Source organism: Molothrus ater, chromosome 4 (genome assembly GCF_012460135.2).
Source record: "Molothrus ater isolate BHLD 08-10-18 breed brown headed cowbird chromosome 4, BPBGC_Mater_1.1, whole genome shotgun sequence".
Classification (NCBI taxonomy): Eukaryota; Metazoa; Chordata; class Aves; order Passeriformes; family Icteridae; genus Molothrus; species Molothrus ater.
This window is the reverse complement of record NC_050481.2, coordinates 49,472,636-49,491,235: the sequence shown is the minus strand read 5'-3', so window position 1 is coordinate 49,491,235 and position 18,600 is coordinate 49,472,636. Positions and strand designations below refer to the sequence as shown.

At 39.6% G+C, this 18,600-nt stretch overlaps 1 protein-coding gene across 3 annotated transcripts; it reads left to right on the top strand.

Moving 5' to 3' along the window:
- The first annotated feature begins 402 nt into the window (after positions 1-402).
- Positions 403-18,373, top strand: RHOH (ras homolog family member H). Of its 3 annotated transcripts, XM_036381450.1 has the most exons (4): positions 403-633; positions 3,109-3,131; positions 4,179-4,283; positions 17,127-18,373. In XM_036381450.1, the coding sequence occupies exon 4, from the start codon at positions 17,346-17,348 to the stop codon at positions 17,919-17,921; it is 576 nt and encodes a 191-aa protein (XP_036237343.1). In that variant the 5' UTR covers positions 403-633; positions 3,109-3,131; positions 4,179-4,283; positions 17,127-17,345; the 3' UTR covers positions 17,922-18,373. The 3 variants fall into 3 exon arrangements, with proteins under 3 accessions (XP_036237343.1, XP_036237342.1, XP_036237345.1); XM_036381449.1 differs by lacking the exon at positions 403-633 and having other exon boundaries at positions 2,945-3,131; XM_036381452.1 differs by lacking the exons at positions 403-633; positions 3,109-3,131; positions 4,179-4,283 and adding an exon at positions 15,637-15,823.
- Positions 18,374-18,600: the final 227 nt, after the last annotated feature.

The following is an 18,600-nucleotide window of genomic DNA, read 5'->3' as shown; positions in this document are numbered from 1 at the left end:
TCTGGGACAGGAGAAAGGCTTGTAGGGTTAAAGAGTGTCATGGTTTACTTCCTGAGCATTGCACTTACCACGTATCCATGCAGACCAAAATCTGAGCTGAGTGAATCTGAGAACTAAAAGGAACACAGGTAGGGGGGACAGGAGCAGCATTCTTCCTTAATCTCAACCCCCTTCCTAACACCAGCAGCTTTCTTTTTTCTCCAAGAGGAGCAAAAAGCAGTGGATTAAGAAGAAATGTGACTTTTCTTGTAGACTGATCCATGTCAAGACCCTGGGTAATGTTATTTTACATAACTTCTTATGAACCCTTAGTTACTTGTGGTTTGAGACTTTATTTTTGCTGTCAGCCTACTTCTCAATGCAAGAATAAATTGCAAGCCTTTGCTCCGCCCCTATAAATATTTTCTGCAACAAGATGTTTGTTTCTGAAAGTCACAGATAATGACTCATAATGAGTTTTTTAAAAAGGAGAAGCAATGTATTTTTTAATGTATTCACTATTCTCTCACAGCCAGATGTTCCCCTTCATTGCACAGCATGAAGAGGTGGAAAGGAGCCAAAACACTGTGGTAAGAAAGACAAAAAGACTCCCAAAAGCCAATCCAACAACCAACCAAGGATCAAGAGAAACAGGTCAGGTGTCAATTTTGCATCTAACTTTGGAATTACCTACATGTGCATGGAGCTGAGGCTCTTTTGTTGGAGTTCCAGGTCTCTTAGAAGTTAAATAATGGATCAAATGCATGAAGCATATGTATTACTGAGAAAGGTCTCAAATAAATAAAATTCAACTATTTTTGGGAAGTTATTAGGTCAAGATAGTTCAGGAAATGTAGTGGAGGGAAATGGGTGGAAATCAAGACATGTTAGAACGTGTCTCTTACTCTACAGTTTTGTTTTTTAGCTGAATTCACTCAGTTCAAAAGTTGTTTATGAAGTATTTTACAGATGGATGCACTCTTTCCAAAATGCAAACTACTTAGCCAGATGGCTTCACATCTGGATTAATCTCAGCACGAAATAGAGAAGAGTGGTTGCATTTTTAAGTATCTGCTCTCTGTAGCAGACCTAAAATTGGTGATGATCACTGAAGACATTTATATCAGTATAATTTGCAAATAGTATTTATTTCTCTACTTCTGACAATTCTGAATATTTCTGATGGAAACAGAAATATTCAGTTTAACAGTTAGCGTGTCTGATTTGCTTTATCACAGTTGCAATGGAAACTTACTGCCTGATTGCTTAGGCTGCTATTGGGAAACCCAAACCTAGTTTAAAACAGATGAATAGATGTTTAATGTGAAAATGAGGAAACACAAGTTCTCACATAAACTGGTGAAGCGCTGAAGCCCCTTATTCAAAATCTTGTCTCAAACTAAAAGGAAGATTGAAAATTTTAAGAAGATAGGATTCCCAAAATGCCTTCTGTGAGCCTTCCTTAACTTCATCACTGTTGATAATTGACTGAATTAATTTCATTTTGTAGGGAAAAGAAACAAATTGATTCTCCAGCCTAAGCATGTTTACATAGGCTATATTATTTTTATTTTTTGGCACAAACTGCCTTTCATCTACACATAAATTGTCTTTTTGTTTCCGTTTTGCTTTATCTTGTAAACTATTCTGTTGGTTTTTAATCTTTCTTAGAAGCAGTATGACTTTATCTTGGAATGCATTGTACTGTCATAATGTTAATGTGGACCGATTCATAAGCTGTCTTTAGAAAGTTTCCATCCTGCAATGAACATGAAATGCATGGCGTTAGATCTGGATCAGACAGTCTGTTTCATGGTTAGAGATAATTTCACTGAGCCCAAAATACTTGCTGAAAAGGGCTTGCTTTCCACTTCTGTGCCTCTGGGTTTCAAGGCTGCTTGGGAAGCCAGTGCTTGTCCCTCTGCCTGAGGACCAGACGTTCCTCTGTGCTGGTCATCCGGGCCCTTCACCTTCAGCGCAGGGGCAGCTCTCCTGCTGTGCCAGTGCACCTGGGCTGCTTCAGGAGAATAGGACAGGAGTGCCCTCCCTGCAGTCTTATTGCCTGATCAGACAAAGCGGGCAACCTCTTGTGCTGTTGGATCCTAAAGTGTAGACCATAGACACCTGAAATCCTGAAACTACCATCAGTTTTGCTTTCAGTGTTGTGTAGGTGTGGTGGTAGCTGAAAGTGATGCGGATCTGCCCAGCTCAATTTGTCTGTGCTGGGAAGGGTGGGAGTCTCAATGTCTGTGGTGCCTTCACCTGCTCAGCCTCCTTTTGCTGGTAGAATAGAGGACATATATGCTGATAAAATGATACTACTGATCAATCCTGACCAGAACTTCAGAGGCATCCTCACTGAATTACAACAGAACCATGCACACCAATCAGCCCAAAGTGTTGAATCAGCCCAAAGTGCCTGCCTTGGGTTTTGCACAAAGTTAGTTAATGAAACATGCACACTCTCCTCTGTAAAGGCAGGGCCGTATTCCAGGCAGGGCCATATTCCAGGTTGCAGAAAAATCCCAAATACCATTCTGCTACTGGAGTGTGAATTGCACATAGCCATGCTGGGCAGTTGTTGATCTGCTCCTTTTCTCCTCACACGTATTGAGCTGCTGGGCTGGGCTGTGACATTAGCCCCTGTAGCAGGGAGGAGGCAGCTGCAGGAGCAGCAGAGTACAAAGAGAAAGCTTTCTGCAGCCTGGAGGGTTTGCCTCCCTCCCCCATCTACAAGGTTTTTACATCTGCTCCCATAGTCACCAAAGACAGAAAGATATAGCAACCCACAACAAACCCACAGAGGCAGAGCTGTGAAGCTCTCCCCAGAAAGCTGACTTACGCTAAACCTCTCCACTACTTCTCGTCACTCTGCATCTGGCTCTGCTGTGACTGCTGCCTCCAGATGAACTAGACCCAGTTGCCTGGACTACTTTGGCCTGTAAGCACAGGTGTCTCTGGTTACCTTTAGAGCTTTTGGATTTTTTGTCTTCTCAATTATATAATTGTTCTAATTTGCTAAAAAAGAAGACTATCTGAAAAAGCCAGGAAGACAGAACACCACTCTTCTTTTTTTCTTCCCTTATCTCGTCTAGGATAGTTGACTTCTTTAACGTTCATTTTCAACAGCCTCTTTCAGCTTCCTGCCTCTGGTGAGTTCATTGCAATTTTTTTTTCCTAGGAGTCTTAATGTGAATTGATATTCTGAATCAAATTCCATATATTTTGGTTTACTTTTGTTAATTACTTTTATTAATAAGTTTGTGAAATTGGTTCGCATAATCAGTTTTACTTTTCTGCTAAGTACCATCTGTTAAATGCTTGGTGTTGAGATATACAATTACGCACTGACCTACATCTTGCATTTTCTGTATTTTCATTTGTTCCAGAGTTTTTTTCCACCTCAGCGTAAAAAGGCCTTATATAAAGTAGAAAAAGGGGTGTGAAAAGTTTCCTCCATGTTAACTGATATAATAAAAAAGAAAAAATGGGAGTTACTCTCAAGATGGTGGATTTGATTCTGACACTCTTTTCTGTTGTATGAACTATGAACGCAGGAGTGATAGACATGTATAAATCTGCAATATTTCAAATGATGGTTTTCTTCCCCATTTGTGAAGTACATCATGCTTCTGAGGAAACTGTTCTGCTTCGTCTTAAATATTCCCAAACAAATTTAGATGAATATTTTATTGTGAGAATTTGAGAAACACGTTCTTAGGAGTGGAGGGAGATTCAAAGTATTTTTAATTTGACAGCATATCTATGGTTGGCTCTGGCTCCAGCAGCTGCCTGGCCCTGCTGGGTCTAACAAATGCCTGTGCCACCTTCTGAGATGGAGGATTTCCATCTAAATGGCCACGTCTATAACTCTGTGTTCAGGTCACTCCCATGGCTTCTTCTCTGCTTTCTGATCCAGCTGTGGCATGCTTAGGGTGTGGAGTCCCCTTACAGAACACTATGTGTGTATGTGCATGTGTGCACATCTGTGCACACCCATTTCCAGATTCTCCTCACAAACCCTGCATCTTCTGATGCTCTAGTGTGATGGAATGGTCTTGTCACATTGCCAATGAGATGCAGTTAATCTGAAAGGTGAATGAGGATAAAGCACATTGAGGCTTGAACCATCTCTCTGACACAAGTCCCTGCAAAAAAATCTGAGTGTGGATTTAAGATTTTCTAACTTCTCATTTCAGCTGTGTTTCCACCTTTGGATGGGGCAGGAGTTGAACTGCGGCATCTGGCAGGAGTCAGCTTTATCGTGGGATTTATCCTGAATAAGATACTTGCAGAAGGAAAAGGTAGGGTAAATGAGATAACTTAGTTGTTAACAGTCATAGCTGTCAGCAAATTTTGGTGTCTGTTGTTGTTGGAATAAGGTGGGATTGTGCTGCTTCATATTCCACATTTTCAACCCCACCATTTATGTCAGTGTGGTGGGTTCGTGGTTTTCCAGTAGGAAGAACCATATGTGTATACTTACTTGACTTTAGAATGGGATTTGATATAGTTTTTCTGATATAGTCTGAAGATCTATCATACAAATGGAGTCAGTTCTACGAGAGAAAGTGGGTACAGACTTCATGTGAATACTGTGTTTGAGATTTGGGCAGTAACTGCAAGGTCAAAAAGCCACATGTGCACTTGCTTCTTGCTAAAGTTAGAGTCTTAGTGAGGCATAATACCAAGTTTTACATTCCCCAGACTGGGTGCTGCAAGCCAGGAAAATCTGTAGGTTTGTAGTTACAGAGAATCGGTGTTTTTATAAGTAATCTGTACTTACTAAGTTCCAGAGTAAAGAATTAAATTTAAAAATGGATTTGATTTTCATGTATAGCAAGATTCTTAGGCCATCAGCAGAGAAACATGGCTGTAAGTTACTGTAATTTAATCCCATTTTAAGGTAATTTTACTGTGCCAAAGCAGTGTGAAGTCATCTCATAGCAGAAGAGCATCAGGCCTCAAAATGGAGAGACTGGTGCTAAAGTCACATTGCTGGTAACAACTGCTAGTGCCAGGGATGTTAGGGAAGTAATGTCTTGTACAGTGAGGGGCAAGTCATATAAACCCTGAGAGAAGTGAGGGGGTGATCTGCAGCGCACCCAGAGCACACAGGAAGTGAGCAGCCAGCGTGGTGGCAGTCTCATGGGCTGGCCCGTTTTGTAGAGCAGTGGGTCTGTACCAGCGGAAGCTCCCAAGGAGATTTTCTTGGTGACGCTTTCTGATAACCAGCCAGGAGGACACCCGGGCAGGGAGATGAAATTCTGCTGTTTCTCTTGCTTTCGCTGTGCAGTTCTAGATGTATAACAGCAAGTGAGTTAGGCACTTTAATGTAAAAGATTTTCTGTGAAAATTGCCTCTTAACCCCTCTTTTTCTTTATGAAATTTTGGTGCTGTGATTCTATAGTTTTCCCTAAGAAACAGTAGAATGTTACTGAATGCACCATTCAAATGATTAATTTGATTGACATTGACCATAAAATGAAAAATTGGGGATTTTTCTATAGTGCTTTTGATTATTGTTTGAAAAGAGATAAAATAAGTAACTGTAAAATTTGCCTTTTTCAAAAGTCTTGGTGTAACACTTTAGACATCACACCACACATCTCAACATCATTCCCAAATTAGATTCTTCTGTTTTTGGCTAGTGGTGTGTGGTTTTATTAAATCTTCAGTTTTCAAATGTTTCCATGCTATGACACAACTTACAGCTGAAAAGTATTTTGAGATAACTCCAGCACAACAATTAAGAAAGGAAGTTGGCTGCAGCTGTCTCAAGCCCACTATTACAGCATTATGGCCTTAAGATGCTGGGCAGGATCACACAAACACAACAAAGCAATGTAGCAACAAAATTTGTGGGCTGTAGCCTACCATTAGCTCTTCTCCACAAAACCAAGTAGAGTTTCCTATTTGCTTAGAAGGATTTAGTTGTCCTTCAATTTTTATGTCAGTGAAGAACCGTTCCAATCCACCAGATGGATCAGTGCTCAGTGGAAGGGGAGGTTTTGGAGCCTGCAAAACCTCTGTAATGCAGAGTGTGAGTACTGGAAGTCATGGCTACAAACTTTGGTGTATCAGGTCTAATATGAGCAGCTGGCAAAGTGGCAGGGAGCAATAGTCCCAGCAGTCCCAGTCTGTCACTGCTGACAGGGTGGCTGGAGGATGGGGGGAGCATGGTCTGAGCACTTTGTACGCACATGCATTCCCTGCAGAGCGGGTACGGGAGTGGCTTGTGCCCAACCTGGCCTGTGGCCGTGCCCTGTGTTTATCACTGACCCTTTATCACTCCCCCCCTGCACAGTTGCCTGCTGCTGCGTCTGCACTGTGTTGCTTTTGCACGAGCAATTGCAATTACTCTTTGGTTACAGAAGCCAAGGAGAAGTGTAAATTGCTAAGGGATGAGGGTGGGGCTGAACTTGGCATGCTTCTCTTTACCTGACAAAACATATGAACCTGCTGGAAACCACATGAGGATTCTGCTATGGTTTGGGGATTTCTCTATGGGGAGCCATAGTGACCTGTCACGTAGGAAAGACCCAGCATGTGCTGGAAAAGGAGCAAACACCTCTCCTGGCAGAAGCTGGCACAGTGGGCTGTGGTTACATACTGTGCATGATGCCACTTCTCACACAAAAGCGTGAGTACCAGTAACTGACACTTGCCAGCTTGAGGTTGTTGTACCATCTGGTGATACCACTTCTCCTCATGAGTGACAGTGTGTTGCTTTTGAGGGTTAGACTGATTTATGTCAAAATATAGGTATAACTGGCTCGCCTAATATAAAAGTGTGAGACCAAGACCCCTGTGTAGCTGGGGGTCTCTTTTAGTTGTTTCCTGTGCCATGGTCATTGAAAGACTATGAAACCTTTCAAACTTGCAAGAAAACTGTTCTTTCCTTTCATTGATAGGCATGCCAATGGACACACAGTCTTCAGCTTGCCTCTTTTATTTCCATCAAAAAACTGTGCTTAAAAAACAGTAAAGACTTAGGAGTTTGAAGTTATTGAGCTACTGATATACCCAAATATCTATTAATTAACCTATCTATTAATTATCTATCTAATTGTCTGTGAGCTTTTGTTTTTCTCACTATAAAAATATATTATGAAACAGCTGTCGTAAAACCCCTTCATGTAATTACCTTATTCTCCATCAATTTAAATGGGAGTTTTTAAATTCCCATCTCTTTCAGTGGAGGTTTAATTCTGGATGAAAAGCTGTTGGGTAAAGTATCTCTGAGTTTGAATCAAGTCCATCAGGATTCAAAAATAAAGCATGGGAAATGTTCTCATAATGTGCAAACATCTCTCTCCTAAAATATCTCTCTTTTCATATGTATGATCATTTTCATTCAAAATATGTAAAAATCAAGATAATCAAGGAAAACTTTCTGTGTTTCCCATTGAAGAACTCTGCATTAAGATTTACTGTAGCATGGGGATTTGCATGATCTTTAAACTGACTGAAAGCCAAGTGGATGTCACCTATAAATATACGAATGGCTTCTCAAAATACTCAGCTGAAGAATGAGTGAGAAGGATTTATGTATTACATTTGGTTGTAGAGTCTTTTCTCCTCTTAACCTATTCCATGTGACTGCTGCTGTCTGCAGTATCATATGTTTTATATAAAGGTGGCAAGAGAACAAGATTGTAATGGAATCAGAGGAAAATAAAGGAAAAAACAGGCACTAAAATATATATTCTGCTCTGGCGTATGGTTGGTGTAAGATATAAATCAATATAAAATCTGAGCTACCAGGTATAACTTGTGCTAATTCCAAAAAAAAAAAAAAATTAAAAAGAAAAGAAAGCTTGTTCCTTTGAAGTTGGGCTTTAATCATAACTATGCATGGAATGTAGGCAGTTTGATGAAGGCAAGTATGCATGCCCATTTTTTAAATCTAATTTTATCTGCTTCAATTAAGGAATTCTAGAGAGGCTGCATGGTAAGAAAAAAAAATCCTGTTTGTATAATGGATATGTATTATTTCTTATTTTATCTGTGTGCTGGATACAGTGTGTGAATACTAAGTCATGGCATAGATTGTGGAAGACAACTCCTTTTTAAAAATGTATTGAAAAAATCAAAAATATAAGAATCATAAATCAACAAATGCAGGACAAGTTATGATAATTGTATGTTTTATATCACACCTGATACTTGAGAAGTCATTATTTCAAAGTAAGGTCTTCAAATTTTTAACATTTTTATGCATATGTGTGCACACAAAATTTAATAACGATTTTAAAGATGGCAGTTTCCCCGCTATGTGAAATCTGGACTATGATTTTAAACACTCTGATGTATACAGAGACAAGAAAAAGGTTTTTGTTGCTGGCAGTCCTAAGGGGAAAAAGCTAAAATTATCAGGAATTTTCTGTTTTCTAAAATAAATACCCAACCAAATTATTGTTGCTTCTTTTGCTGGCTTTGCTCATGAATGTCCGAAGTTTGACATTCATCACAGCAAAACGAATGGTGACATGCAGTAAATATGAGTTCTTCCTGAATTAAAAACAAGTCGTTATTTAGCAAGGTCATTATTGTGTATTGTTTGATCAACATTATTACTACTCAAAACCACCTGTATATCCAACATTTTATTCTTCTCACAAAATATACAAAAATAATCTTCCATGGAAGAGTGGCTAATTCTGTTCTAACATTCTCCGTCTTTACCTCCCACTGAAATCAAACCTGTGCAAATACATAACTTAATGAACGCGGAGAACCTCCTTTTTCTCCTGCTTATACCAGGGGGAGAAGATCTAGGCTTGAGAATCTCCTTATTTTGTGCTAGGCATTTTATAAAATCAGAGCAAAGTTAAACTTGAAGAGACTTCCGAAAGTAAAGTCGGAGATCTTGCAAGGGATCCCTTGAGGAAAATGGAGAAATGGTAGGGCAATTTTTAAAGATGTTTTAACATTGAGGAGCATGTTATATCACCTGTAGCATTCATATATTAGCTCTTAGCTATACTGTTACTGTTGATTACTTCGTAGCATTTAAGGGAGCCAGTCAAGAAGATCAAGTAGTGTGGAAACGAGAGAGGAGCGCAGTCCTACCACAGGTTCGAGCCAAAACACACAGAAGTCAGCTTTCTCTACTGCAGTGGGCTTAGCACAGGCTCTGAAAGAGGGGAAGCCCTTTTGACCGCAAATGCAAGCATGTCTATGGAGATGCTAGTTTGTTTTAATGATTTATCGTGTCACTCATCTGCAGGATTTAATATAAATCCATGCGTCTCCTTAACAACTTATTGTAAAGATGTGTCTAATAAATGTAATGGCTGCATACACAGCAGAAATATGACAGTTTACAATCGGTGACTGTGTAATTTTATATGTAAAATTCTATAAACTACATACCTAGGTTATTGCAAATCCCCATTTAGCACAGCAGTAATCTCTGCTCATGGAGATTGTGCATGGAGGTACATGTGCATACAAATACATATGTACCTGTATGTGGACCATGACTATTTTAATAATGCATCCATTTGATGCAAAATATGTATGTAGGTTTTCAAATGATGGTAAGATATCTTGCCCACAGCACGTTGTTTTCTACAGCAATCTGTAGCAATGTCTTTTGCAATGAATTAATATCAAAGTGTCCACATATATATATATGTGTGTGTGTGTGTGTGTGTGTGTGTGAGTGTATATATATATGTATATGGACATACACATATGCATGTACATATGGATGTGATTTTTTGTACATGAATGTATTGATTCATCACTGAAATACTTAGATTTTAAATATGCACAGATTTATTTTCAATATTTTTGTGTCCCTATATATGTGCATATACGCTTCTATACATCCAGTCTAGCAAATAATGCATCATTCTCTGAGAAATTATGAATGATTATTTAAAAGTAAGAAATGTTAGTTGTGTATGAAAGAGAAATGGATACCTGTGTCTGCAGATGGTAAAAATAAAGAACAAGCAGAAATAGGGGTAGGGTCAGGCTCGCTGAAAAGAAAACACAATAATTGTTGAAGGTTGAAAGTAAAAGAGTACTTCAACAGCCAAAGAATACTTCAACAGCCATGAAAATTTGGGGAGATTTTTAAGAGTTAAATCTATTTAAAAAATCCTACAATAATATGTTATCAAAATATGTTGACAAATCAAAAATATGCTTTTTTGATTTGTCTCAAACTTCAAGAAATTTAACTGTGTTGAAAGAGGATGTGGCATGAAAAATTTGAAGTGGTTTGAGGCCCAAACATTTCTACATGTAACTAATTCTACACACACCGTAGTCTGATTAAGGTCAATTACTTAAATATAATGTGTTTTATATTATCAAGGCTTCAGTTTGGCTAAAATGCAGTTAGAGTTTTTGAAAATTTGCTTTTGACCTGTAAGTCATTTAGGTAGAAAAAGTATTCATAGGTATGTGTGATAGCACTGGAGTCAGCAAGTAGCACTTTATCCGTGTTCATCTGCAAGTGTGTCTGTACCCCCATCTGGACCCAGGAGCAGTTCTGTGTCAGTGTGAAGATATATATATATATATATATATAGATATATATAGATAGATAGATAGATAGATAGATAGATAGATAGATAGATAGATAGATACACATATATATATTTATATGTGTGTGTGTACAGAAACAGTGACTGTGAGGGACAGCAGGCAGACAGATGGCTGATGAACTTCTGTGCTCGAATGTACACGTGTGACATTTGCTCACCAGCTGCTCCATGTACAGCTGCATCTGTAGTGAAACTCAAAAATTTCTTCTCTGTTTAAGCACAGAGGAGAAAAATTAACACAGAGGAGGGTGGGAAAGAGAGGTGACATATATCCAGTATCCTGCAGAAGGAGAAGGCTAGGCTTACCTAACCTCAGGCATGACATGCTGCTCCATTTCTGGTGACTTTGAGGATATTGGATCGGACTGAGAATGGTTTATGAGCTGGTCCTCTCTGAAGGGATTACTTTCCTACACTTGATTGACCCCAATTTCACTTTGTAGAGAACATATATACTGAAAATGGATCCGTTTTGAAAATGACCCATAATACCATGAATGCTACATAGTTTGTCATTTACCATGTCATAACCATGGTTTGCCATTTACCATGCCGTAAACATGGAGAAAAATTACTTCAGACTAATGGCTTGAATCTTTAAGTGGGTACTTAGCATTGTCAGATCTCATTGAGTTCTTTTCAGAGATTTAGGATCTCGGATCAGTACATGAGTCTTACAGGCTTTTTGTTAATTTTTGGAGTGGTTCTAATAGTCTGTGTACCTGTGTAATTTGTAAATTGCTGGATCAAGGTGTGATTAGCCACAGAAAGAGGGCTCTTGAAGATAAAAGAAATATTTCCTTTGTCTAATTCTATAATTAGAATGAGAGTTAAATTGTTTTTCTCAGCAACTATAGTGAATTGAATAGATCTCTAGATATGTTGTTATCCATTGCTTATGTATTATTATACGTAGTATTACTAAAGAAATTAAATTAAATTTTATGAAATATAAGATAGCTCATTAAATGGTTTTATATGTATGTGCAATGTGTAAGCATGTGTATCAATACATATATTTTGTTACACAAAAACTTTCATCCCTTTACTAGGACTTCACATCTCATTTAATCTTGTAAATAACATCGGTCTGTGTTCGTTGTTGTTTCATATAAAGATTTCACAGTCTCAATATGAGGAAATTTGCTTTAAATCTGATAACTTGAGTTCCCTTGCTAATAATAAAGTTGACAAGATTACTGAATATTTGATGATAAATCTTTCTCTTCATTTGCAGTGGTTAAAACTGCCAGAGAAAGAAACAGAGGTATTTTCAGGTGTTGTCTTGATCCAGAAGCGATTTTTTGCAAAGGTTTCTAAAAAAGTGGTTCTCTAGTTTCTCGAAATTTCATAAATTAGAAATTAAACCCAAAATTCAGTTTGTTTTTTTTTTTAACAAATAAAATACTGAAATTTGAAAACAGGAACAGATTTCAGTTTCGTGAACAAGGGAGTGAAAGAAAAATTTCCAAGTTTTTATGTCTGCAAATTTTTTTCATTCTGGAAGGAGATTGTTTTTGAGATGACAAGACATCCTGGCTTTGAAAATATGGGGTCATTGCATGTTGCTTGCTTTTCTAACTTTAGAAAGGCATTGAAGAAATTATTGTTCTTAAGGACAAAATATCTGTATAAAAGCTCTCATCCAAGCTTCTAAGTATCCTTTCAATTCTTTAAAATATAAAAGCACCTTGAAAGATAATCTGGCAATTAATCTGTCAGTATTGCAAATATATCAGACAGCTGAATTATTCTGCCAATGAGTGACCTGCCACCTTTCTCTTGGGCCAAAGAATAGTGATGACCCCTGTGGTAGCCACCTTAGGAAGTGAATGAGTTCAATGGAGATTTTTTGGTGTAGTAGTTTGGGGAAAAGATGCAGCAACTTGCAAAGGTACAGGCTGTGAGCCAGTGGTGCTGCCACTGAATGCCACTATGGACTGAAACGCTGACACTCTCTGAGGTGGATGGAGGCTGATTGGCAAGACAGGGCTAGAGATCAAAATTGTCTTGAAAGGAGTTAAGAAAATAGGAGGCAGCTAAAGCAAATGTCAGAGAATCAGCTAAGTGAATGCATGACAGTGCAGCAAGGATTTGTTTACTTGCAGTCTCCAGACAGACTGCAGCTGATGGATTAGTTTTCAGAAGACCTGTGCTGTGGAAGCAATCTGGAGGTTTGTATCTGAATGGAGCAAGTACAGTTCATCCACAGAGCTGAAAAGCAGGCAGTGTGACCTTGACAACCTGGTGATCTAGCAGAGTGTCCAAACTGGAGTCACAACAGCCACAGTTTCTGTGTCACAAGGGGCTGCATCTTCTGGGTGCTCTCACTAACCAGGCAGCAGCGTCTCTGCCCTGTGTTGATTCCTGCCAGCCTTCCTCCTCCTCCTTCTGCTTGCAGGAGTTTTCTCAGGCTCTGTCCATGCCCTGCAGTGCCCACTGTGCCCATGGAGGTGAAGGTGTAAAGCTGGACACTCTTCTGGTCAGTGAGGGTAGTCTTTGTGCCTCCTTCCTCTCATTGAGAGCATTTAGCTAAGGGATTTGAGGAGAGTTTTTACATATCTGTGGTGCAATTGCAAGGAGCAGTGGTTACAGTCAGCCCATTGGAGAAGAACTGTAGGCACTGTTTTGCAGACCCCACCTCTGTGTGAGGTGGGATTTAAAAGAGCAGAGTAGGTAGGCAAAGACAGTATGTACATTCAAGTATTGCACAGCTGGTGGAAGTATCTCCGGTGGTTTCAACCTCTTCTATTAGTCTAAATATTTTAATATCCTTGCCATGTCAAGTCTCTTCAAGAACTAGCATACACAGTGCTCCAACTGAAAAATTAATCTGCTGTTATCCTGACATAAACAGGACCTCTGCTGAGATGTAATTGAGGTAGGGAGTGGATAATGGCAATAATAGTTAGCATGTTAACGGCTTTAACTCTCTGAAGCACTTTGATCCAAAAAGCTGGTTGTTTGCTTGCATGGTTTGTTTATGTATGAGCTAATTCCATTGAAATTCCAGCCTACCTGAGTGTGCACTATCAGGATCTAAGAGAGGTTTTAAAATTGGAGTTCCTGACTGTTTTTATTTTCCCCTGTCATAAGATGCTGTCCATCCCCTGGAGATGTTTAGCCATAGCGAGTCATGCTCACAATGATCTTATAGTAGATACCAGAGATATTCTTGGCATAAATGAAAATCCCATTTGGTCCAGCTGATAAACTTACCCCTTTTGATGTAGTAGTCCTGCTTTCCTTTGTTGGTAGAGCTCTTTCAACAAATACCAGATTCGTTTTTCATGGGATGTGTATTCACTTGAATCCTCTACCTGTGAAGAGCTCGGTGCTGCTGTGCTCTGCTTTTCATCCCATCCCATTGCAGGCTGGCAACCCCACTCACCTTCTCTGTATGGTATTCAGCCATGAGCAAGTATGAGGCATTTTACCTGCTGAGGTGCAACTCAGACACTGCCCAAGAGCAACTGTTGTAGGGCTTCTTGTGCTCACACCCCCAGTGAAGTCCGAGATCTCTGTAACCACACACTAGTGCCAGTATTCCAAAGACAGAGGGAACAAAACCTGAAGTTTACTAAAGATCACTACTCAGCATGACCACGCAAGAATCAGACATAGATTCTTATACCTAGTGATTTTATAAAAGGTCTTATCTTACTATTCAAATAATATCTTCTGTTGTTATGAGTAATGAAAGCATAAACCAAAAAAGCATAAAAGAAGATAGAGGTTTATATATTGAATTCCATATACAAAATGATCTTAGTAAAGTCGGTAAATTTTTGAAAATCAAATTGTCGGATTAAAAAAAAAAGCCTCCACAGCTTAGACTCCATCTCTGATTTGCGATCAGAAGGTTTTCTGCAATCTTGTAATGGTTGTAGCACACTGTGCTGTCGGACCAAGACAGAATATGAGAGAAAGGGACAAAAACTTTTGCAAATATTTATAAAACTGATTGTATACTGAGGCACAGAAGTGTCCAGTACTGTCTTTAAAGGACACTTTGAAGTACTGCTTTTTAAAGGACACTGCTTTTTGTTGATGCTTAATCAAGCATTTTCCTTCCAGTGAGGTGAACTTGTGTAATTATTTTAATACAGTAATGCTGCTCTTACCCTGAGGCTGCAACAAGGACCAACTATGTGCCTAATTACAGATAATGCTTCAATATGCACGTATGTAGTCCCAATTATATATGGAGGCACATGAATTGTTGTTAACAAATGCAAGACCAGGACCATTGAAGGCAATTTGTCCACAGGATCACAATATGGACCTTGTTATATACCAGGGTTTTTTATTATTCACTGATGGAATATAGAACAATATCATTTGCTTTGAAAACAATTCTGCACTGTCACAGTGGAATATTTCAACATCTTGTATTGTCTGTCAACTAGCCATATTCACTAGGCCTTAATATCTCTGTCAATCTTTTATAATTTTTATATTTTCAAAATAATCAGCATAATTTGACCTGGTAATCCACAAGTTGAGTGCCAGAACAATCCTTTTCTCTCTTTCTCTGTTTTGGCATTTATGAAATTGCAAAAGTCATGCTTTGGACATCCTTATTTCCCCCACATTCCAGTGTGCACAAAATAATGCATCTGAAGGCACTGAGGACTCCTCGCACCAAAGAAATGTTTGTTCTGAAAAGGATCCTTGGTACATGGAAACTTTCTCTGAAATATGCAGCTTTGTCTGAATAGGACATTACTGTCCTGTGGTGAAATTGAGGTGTTTTCAAGCTATACTGCTGACCCAATTTTGAAATAGAATACTCTGAAAGAGAGATTATGATTCATATAAGCAATTTGAATGTTTATCCTACAGATGCTTTTTGAATTTTTCATAGATGTGTTTTGTAAAGGTCTTGTTTAGTTCCCTTGAGAGCTTGTTTGGAGAACAGAGAAGACAAGAGGGTGGAGTTAGATCTAATGAATCTTTAAAAGCAAATTTTCATCTGCTGCCACTAAAACTTGAATTCATAGTGCAGCCTGTTTCCCGGCAGCCAGGAATGCCGTGAAGCAGCCTCAGCCTCCATCCCAGTTCCTAGAAGCGAGCGGCAGTCTGAGCCGCGGTGTCGCTGGCAGGCCAGGAAGCGCCGTGTGTTGCAATGGCTCCTGTAGATACGGTAACCCGAGCGCGCACAGGGACAGCCCGCAGGCCTGGGGCCACCTTTATAAAGCAGCGAGCTCCGGCCACACATCTGCCGGCAGCCGGGCCATGAGGTGGGAGATGCAGGTGTGCCAGCAGCACCAGAGGAGGTAGGGCATGGCCTCCGCACAAAACGAAAGCCGGACAATAGCAGTTGTCGGTACCTGTAAAATGTTCTCTTTAAGCTCATTTAGCACTTTCCCTTTGTGTTTCCCCCTTTGTGGAGTAAGCCAAAGCTTGAAGTGTTTTCTAGAAATAAAGGGGGAGGAGGTGGTGGGTTAGGGTACTGAAAGTGGAGAGCGTTACAGTAAAATACAGTATATGCCCTTTGTGGCCATCATTTATATCTGTGCAAATAGCCTTCAGCTGGGATGTCTCTCTACATATATGAAGGAAACAGAAATATATTATTTATATAAAAAACACATGACATTTTGAAATTATGCAGTGATACTTTCTTTTTAATTACTCTTGTTCATCAGAACTAATTTGTCTTCAGTTTTGCTGTTAGTGATTTTCGGAGCATCTTGCGTGTCACCCTGTGTGAGCAGTGAATCTTGCACACAGTTAGTGGGGAAGAAACAAATGCTTTCAAAATAGGAAAATTTGACTGAATGCTGGCAGGAGCTCAAAAGCAATTACATACTCTGAAGAGTACTCTTAATTCAGTTTTACAAGGGAGTAAATGCCAGGACAGTTAAATTCCCTTCAAACGAAATTTTTACTGGGGCAAGCATCGGTAGTGGGGCTTTCTTTGGCTTGTGTTTCTTGATTGTTGAAAGCGATTTGTAAGAAAAAAATTAACCTGTTCTTGGGTTTTTTTTTCTGTGAATCTTTCTTTGCTTTTAAAAATTGTTCAGGTTCATGTGAATTGAGATTCACTCCTGAAGTCTTTGCTTCCTCATTGTCACAAGTGGTTCTGTGTTAGTGTTTCATATGGGATTGTTTAAAAAGTCAAATTGGTTAGCAAAGAGCTTTTTTTTCTCCTGACTACCTCTAGAGATCATGGCTACATTTTCAAGGGAATCTGAACTGATCATTTAGGGATTCAGGATTCTGTCATTCTTGGTGAAAGTCAGAGGCAGGGAATGTCTCACAGCATATTAGTAGCAGTTATATAAAAGTTAAATTAATTTTATTAGTCTCTAGACAATTGGAAGGAAAAAATAGCTTGTGTCAGTGGAAAATGGTAATGCTGCTAAGACTGTTAGCCCCTGTGGAGCAGCGAGAAGGTTATTTATGTGAATGGCTGTTGCACACATAGCTGGCTGGGAAGAAATAGAAAAGTTCATCATCCTCAGTGAGGGATACTTGCCATGCCTGTCCAAAGATGTGTCCAGGCATCTTCATCTTGATGAGGAATGGTTTGTTCTCTGTGGGTTATAAATGTTACATTTTATTTTTGCTTTCCAGAAACGTCATTTGACTCATTGAAGATTTAAAACCAACAGAGTCATGTGGGAGAAAATGAAATTTTAGTCTCAAGTGGCAGAATCGAGTCATAAGAAGTAAAGAGATTTGGATGGTTTCTCACTAAATGGAAATTATATAGAAGGCTTCTAAGACCACTGCATCTCTCCATCCCACTTGTGCTGCACAGAGACTGCACTCTTGGCCTTGGACGTTAATAAAATGCTGGATTCAGTCAAGTGTGTTCTGGTGGGAGACTCTGCCGTTGGGAAAACATCTCTCCTGGTACGTTTCACATCTGAGACTTTTCCAGATGACTACAGACCCACTGTATATGAAAATACTGGCGTGGATGTCTTCATGGATGGCGTACAGATCAGCTTAGGTCTTTGGGACACGTCTGGCAGTGATGCCTTTAAAGGCATTCGCCCCCTCTCCTACCAACAGGCAGATGTGGTATTAATGTGCTACTCGGTGGCAAACCATAATTCCTTTCTGAACCTGAGGAACAAATGGATCAGCGAGATCCGCAGCCATTTGCCCCGCATCCCCGTTTTGGTGGTGGCCACTCAGACGGACCAGCGGGACATGGGTCCCTACAGCTCCTCCTGCATCAGCCCTATAGATGGAAAGCGGCTCGCCCAGGATGTGCGAGCCAAAGGCTACTTGGAGTGCTCTGCCCTCAGCAACAGGGGAGTGCAGCAGGTGTTTGAGTATGCTGTGAGGACAGCGGTCAACCAAGCCAAAAGGCAGAACAGGCGGAAGCTCTTCTCCATTAATGAGTGCAAGATCTTTTGAGGACTGTCAGCAGTGGTTTTGCTCACGTTTGTTCTTTCTGTTTTCTCACAAAGACGCTGCAGCAGAGGGAATGAGAGGTGAATCAAAGGAGGGCTCCTGGCAGGACCACAGTGCAGGTGCCTATTTATGAAACAGGTGTGCTCTTTATCTGAGCCTCTTCCCTCCAAAACACATGTGTGCTATCTTGAAAAATGAAAGGTGCATACCCTTATTCACAAGCCTGTGTTTGGACTTTGCAAGCCTGAACTGCAGCAGGCCTAGCCTGCAGATCAGCAGATAACAGCAGTACTGATTTTGGTTTTGTTTCTGTCAATGTTCCTCAGTTGTTGGTTTGTCTGCATCTGCATTTATTTAATGACAAAATTGTGCCTGGATCAGCCCCCACCTCTGTACTTGTGGATTTTTTTTTACTTAAGAATGTACTATATAAAACCTGACCAATGTTTATTTTATTTAGAGAACTCTTGGATATATTGTTGAAAATTACAAAAGTTTGTTTTAATATTTTGGTGGTTCTCCCTTTAGCTAACCACAGAAATGAATTGTCCTATCCATGTAATAAATGGCCTGCAGGCAAGCCTTAGACTTGCCTGAGTCATTGCATAACAGTCATCAGTATGACCAGCATAGGAATAATCAAAACTTAGTGACATTTGACAGCTGTCTCCTGCAGTTTTGT

Coding starts and splice junctions, on each gene's coding strand:
- RHOH (XM_036381450.1), top strand. CDS start 17,346: ATGCTGGATTCAGTCAAGTGTGTTCTGGTGGGAGACTCTGCCGTTGGG.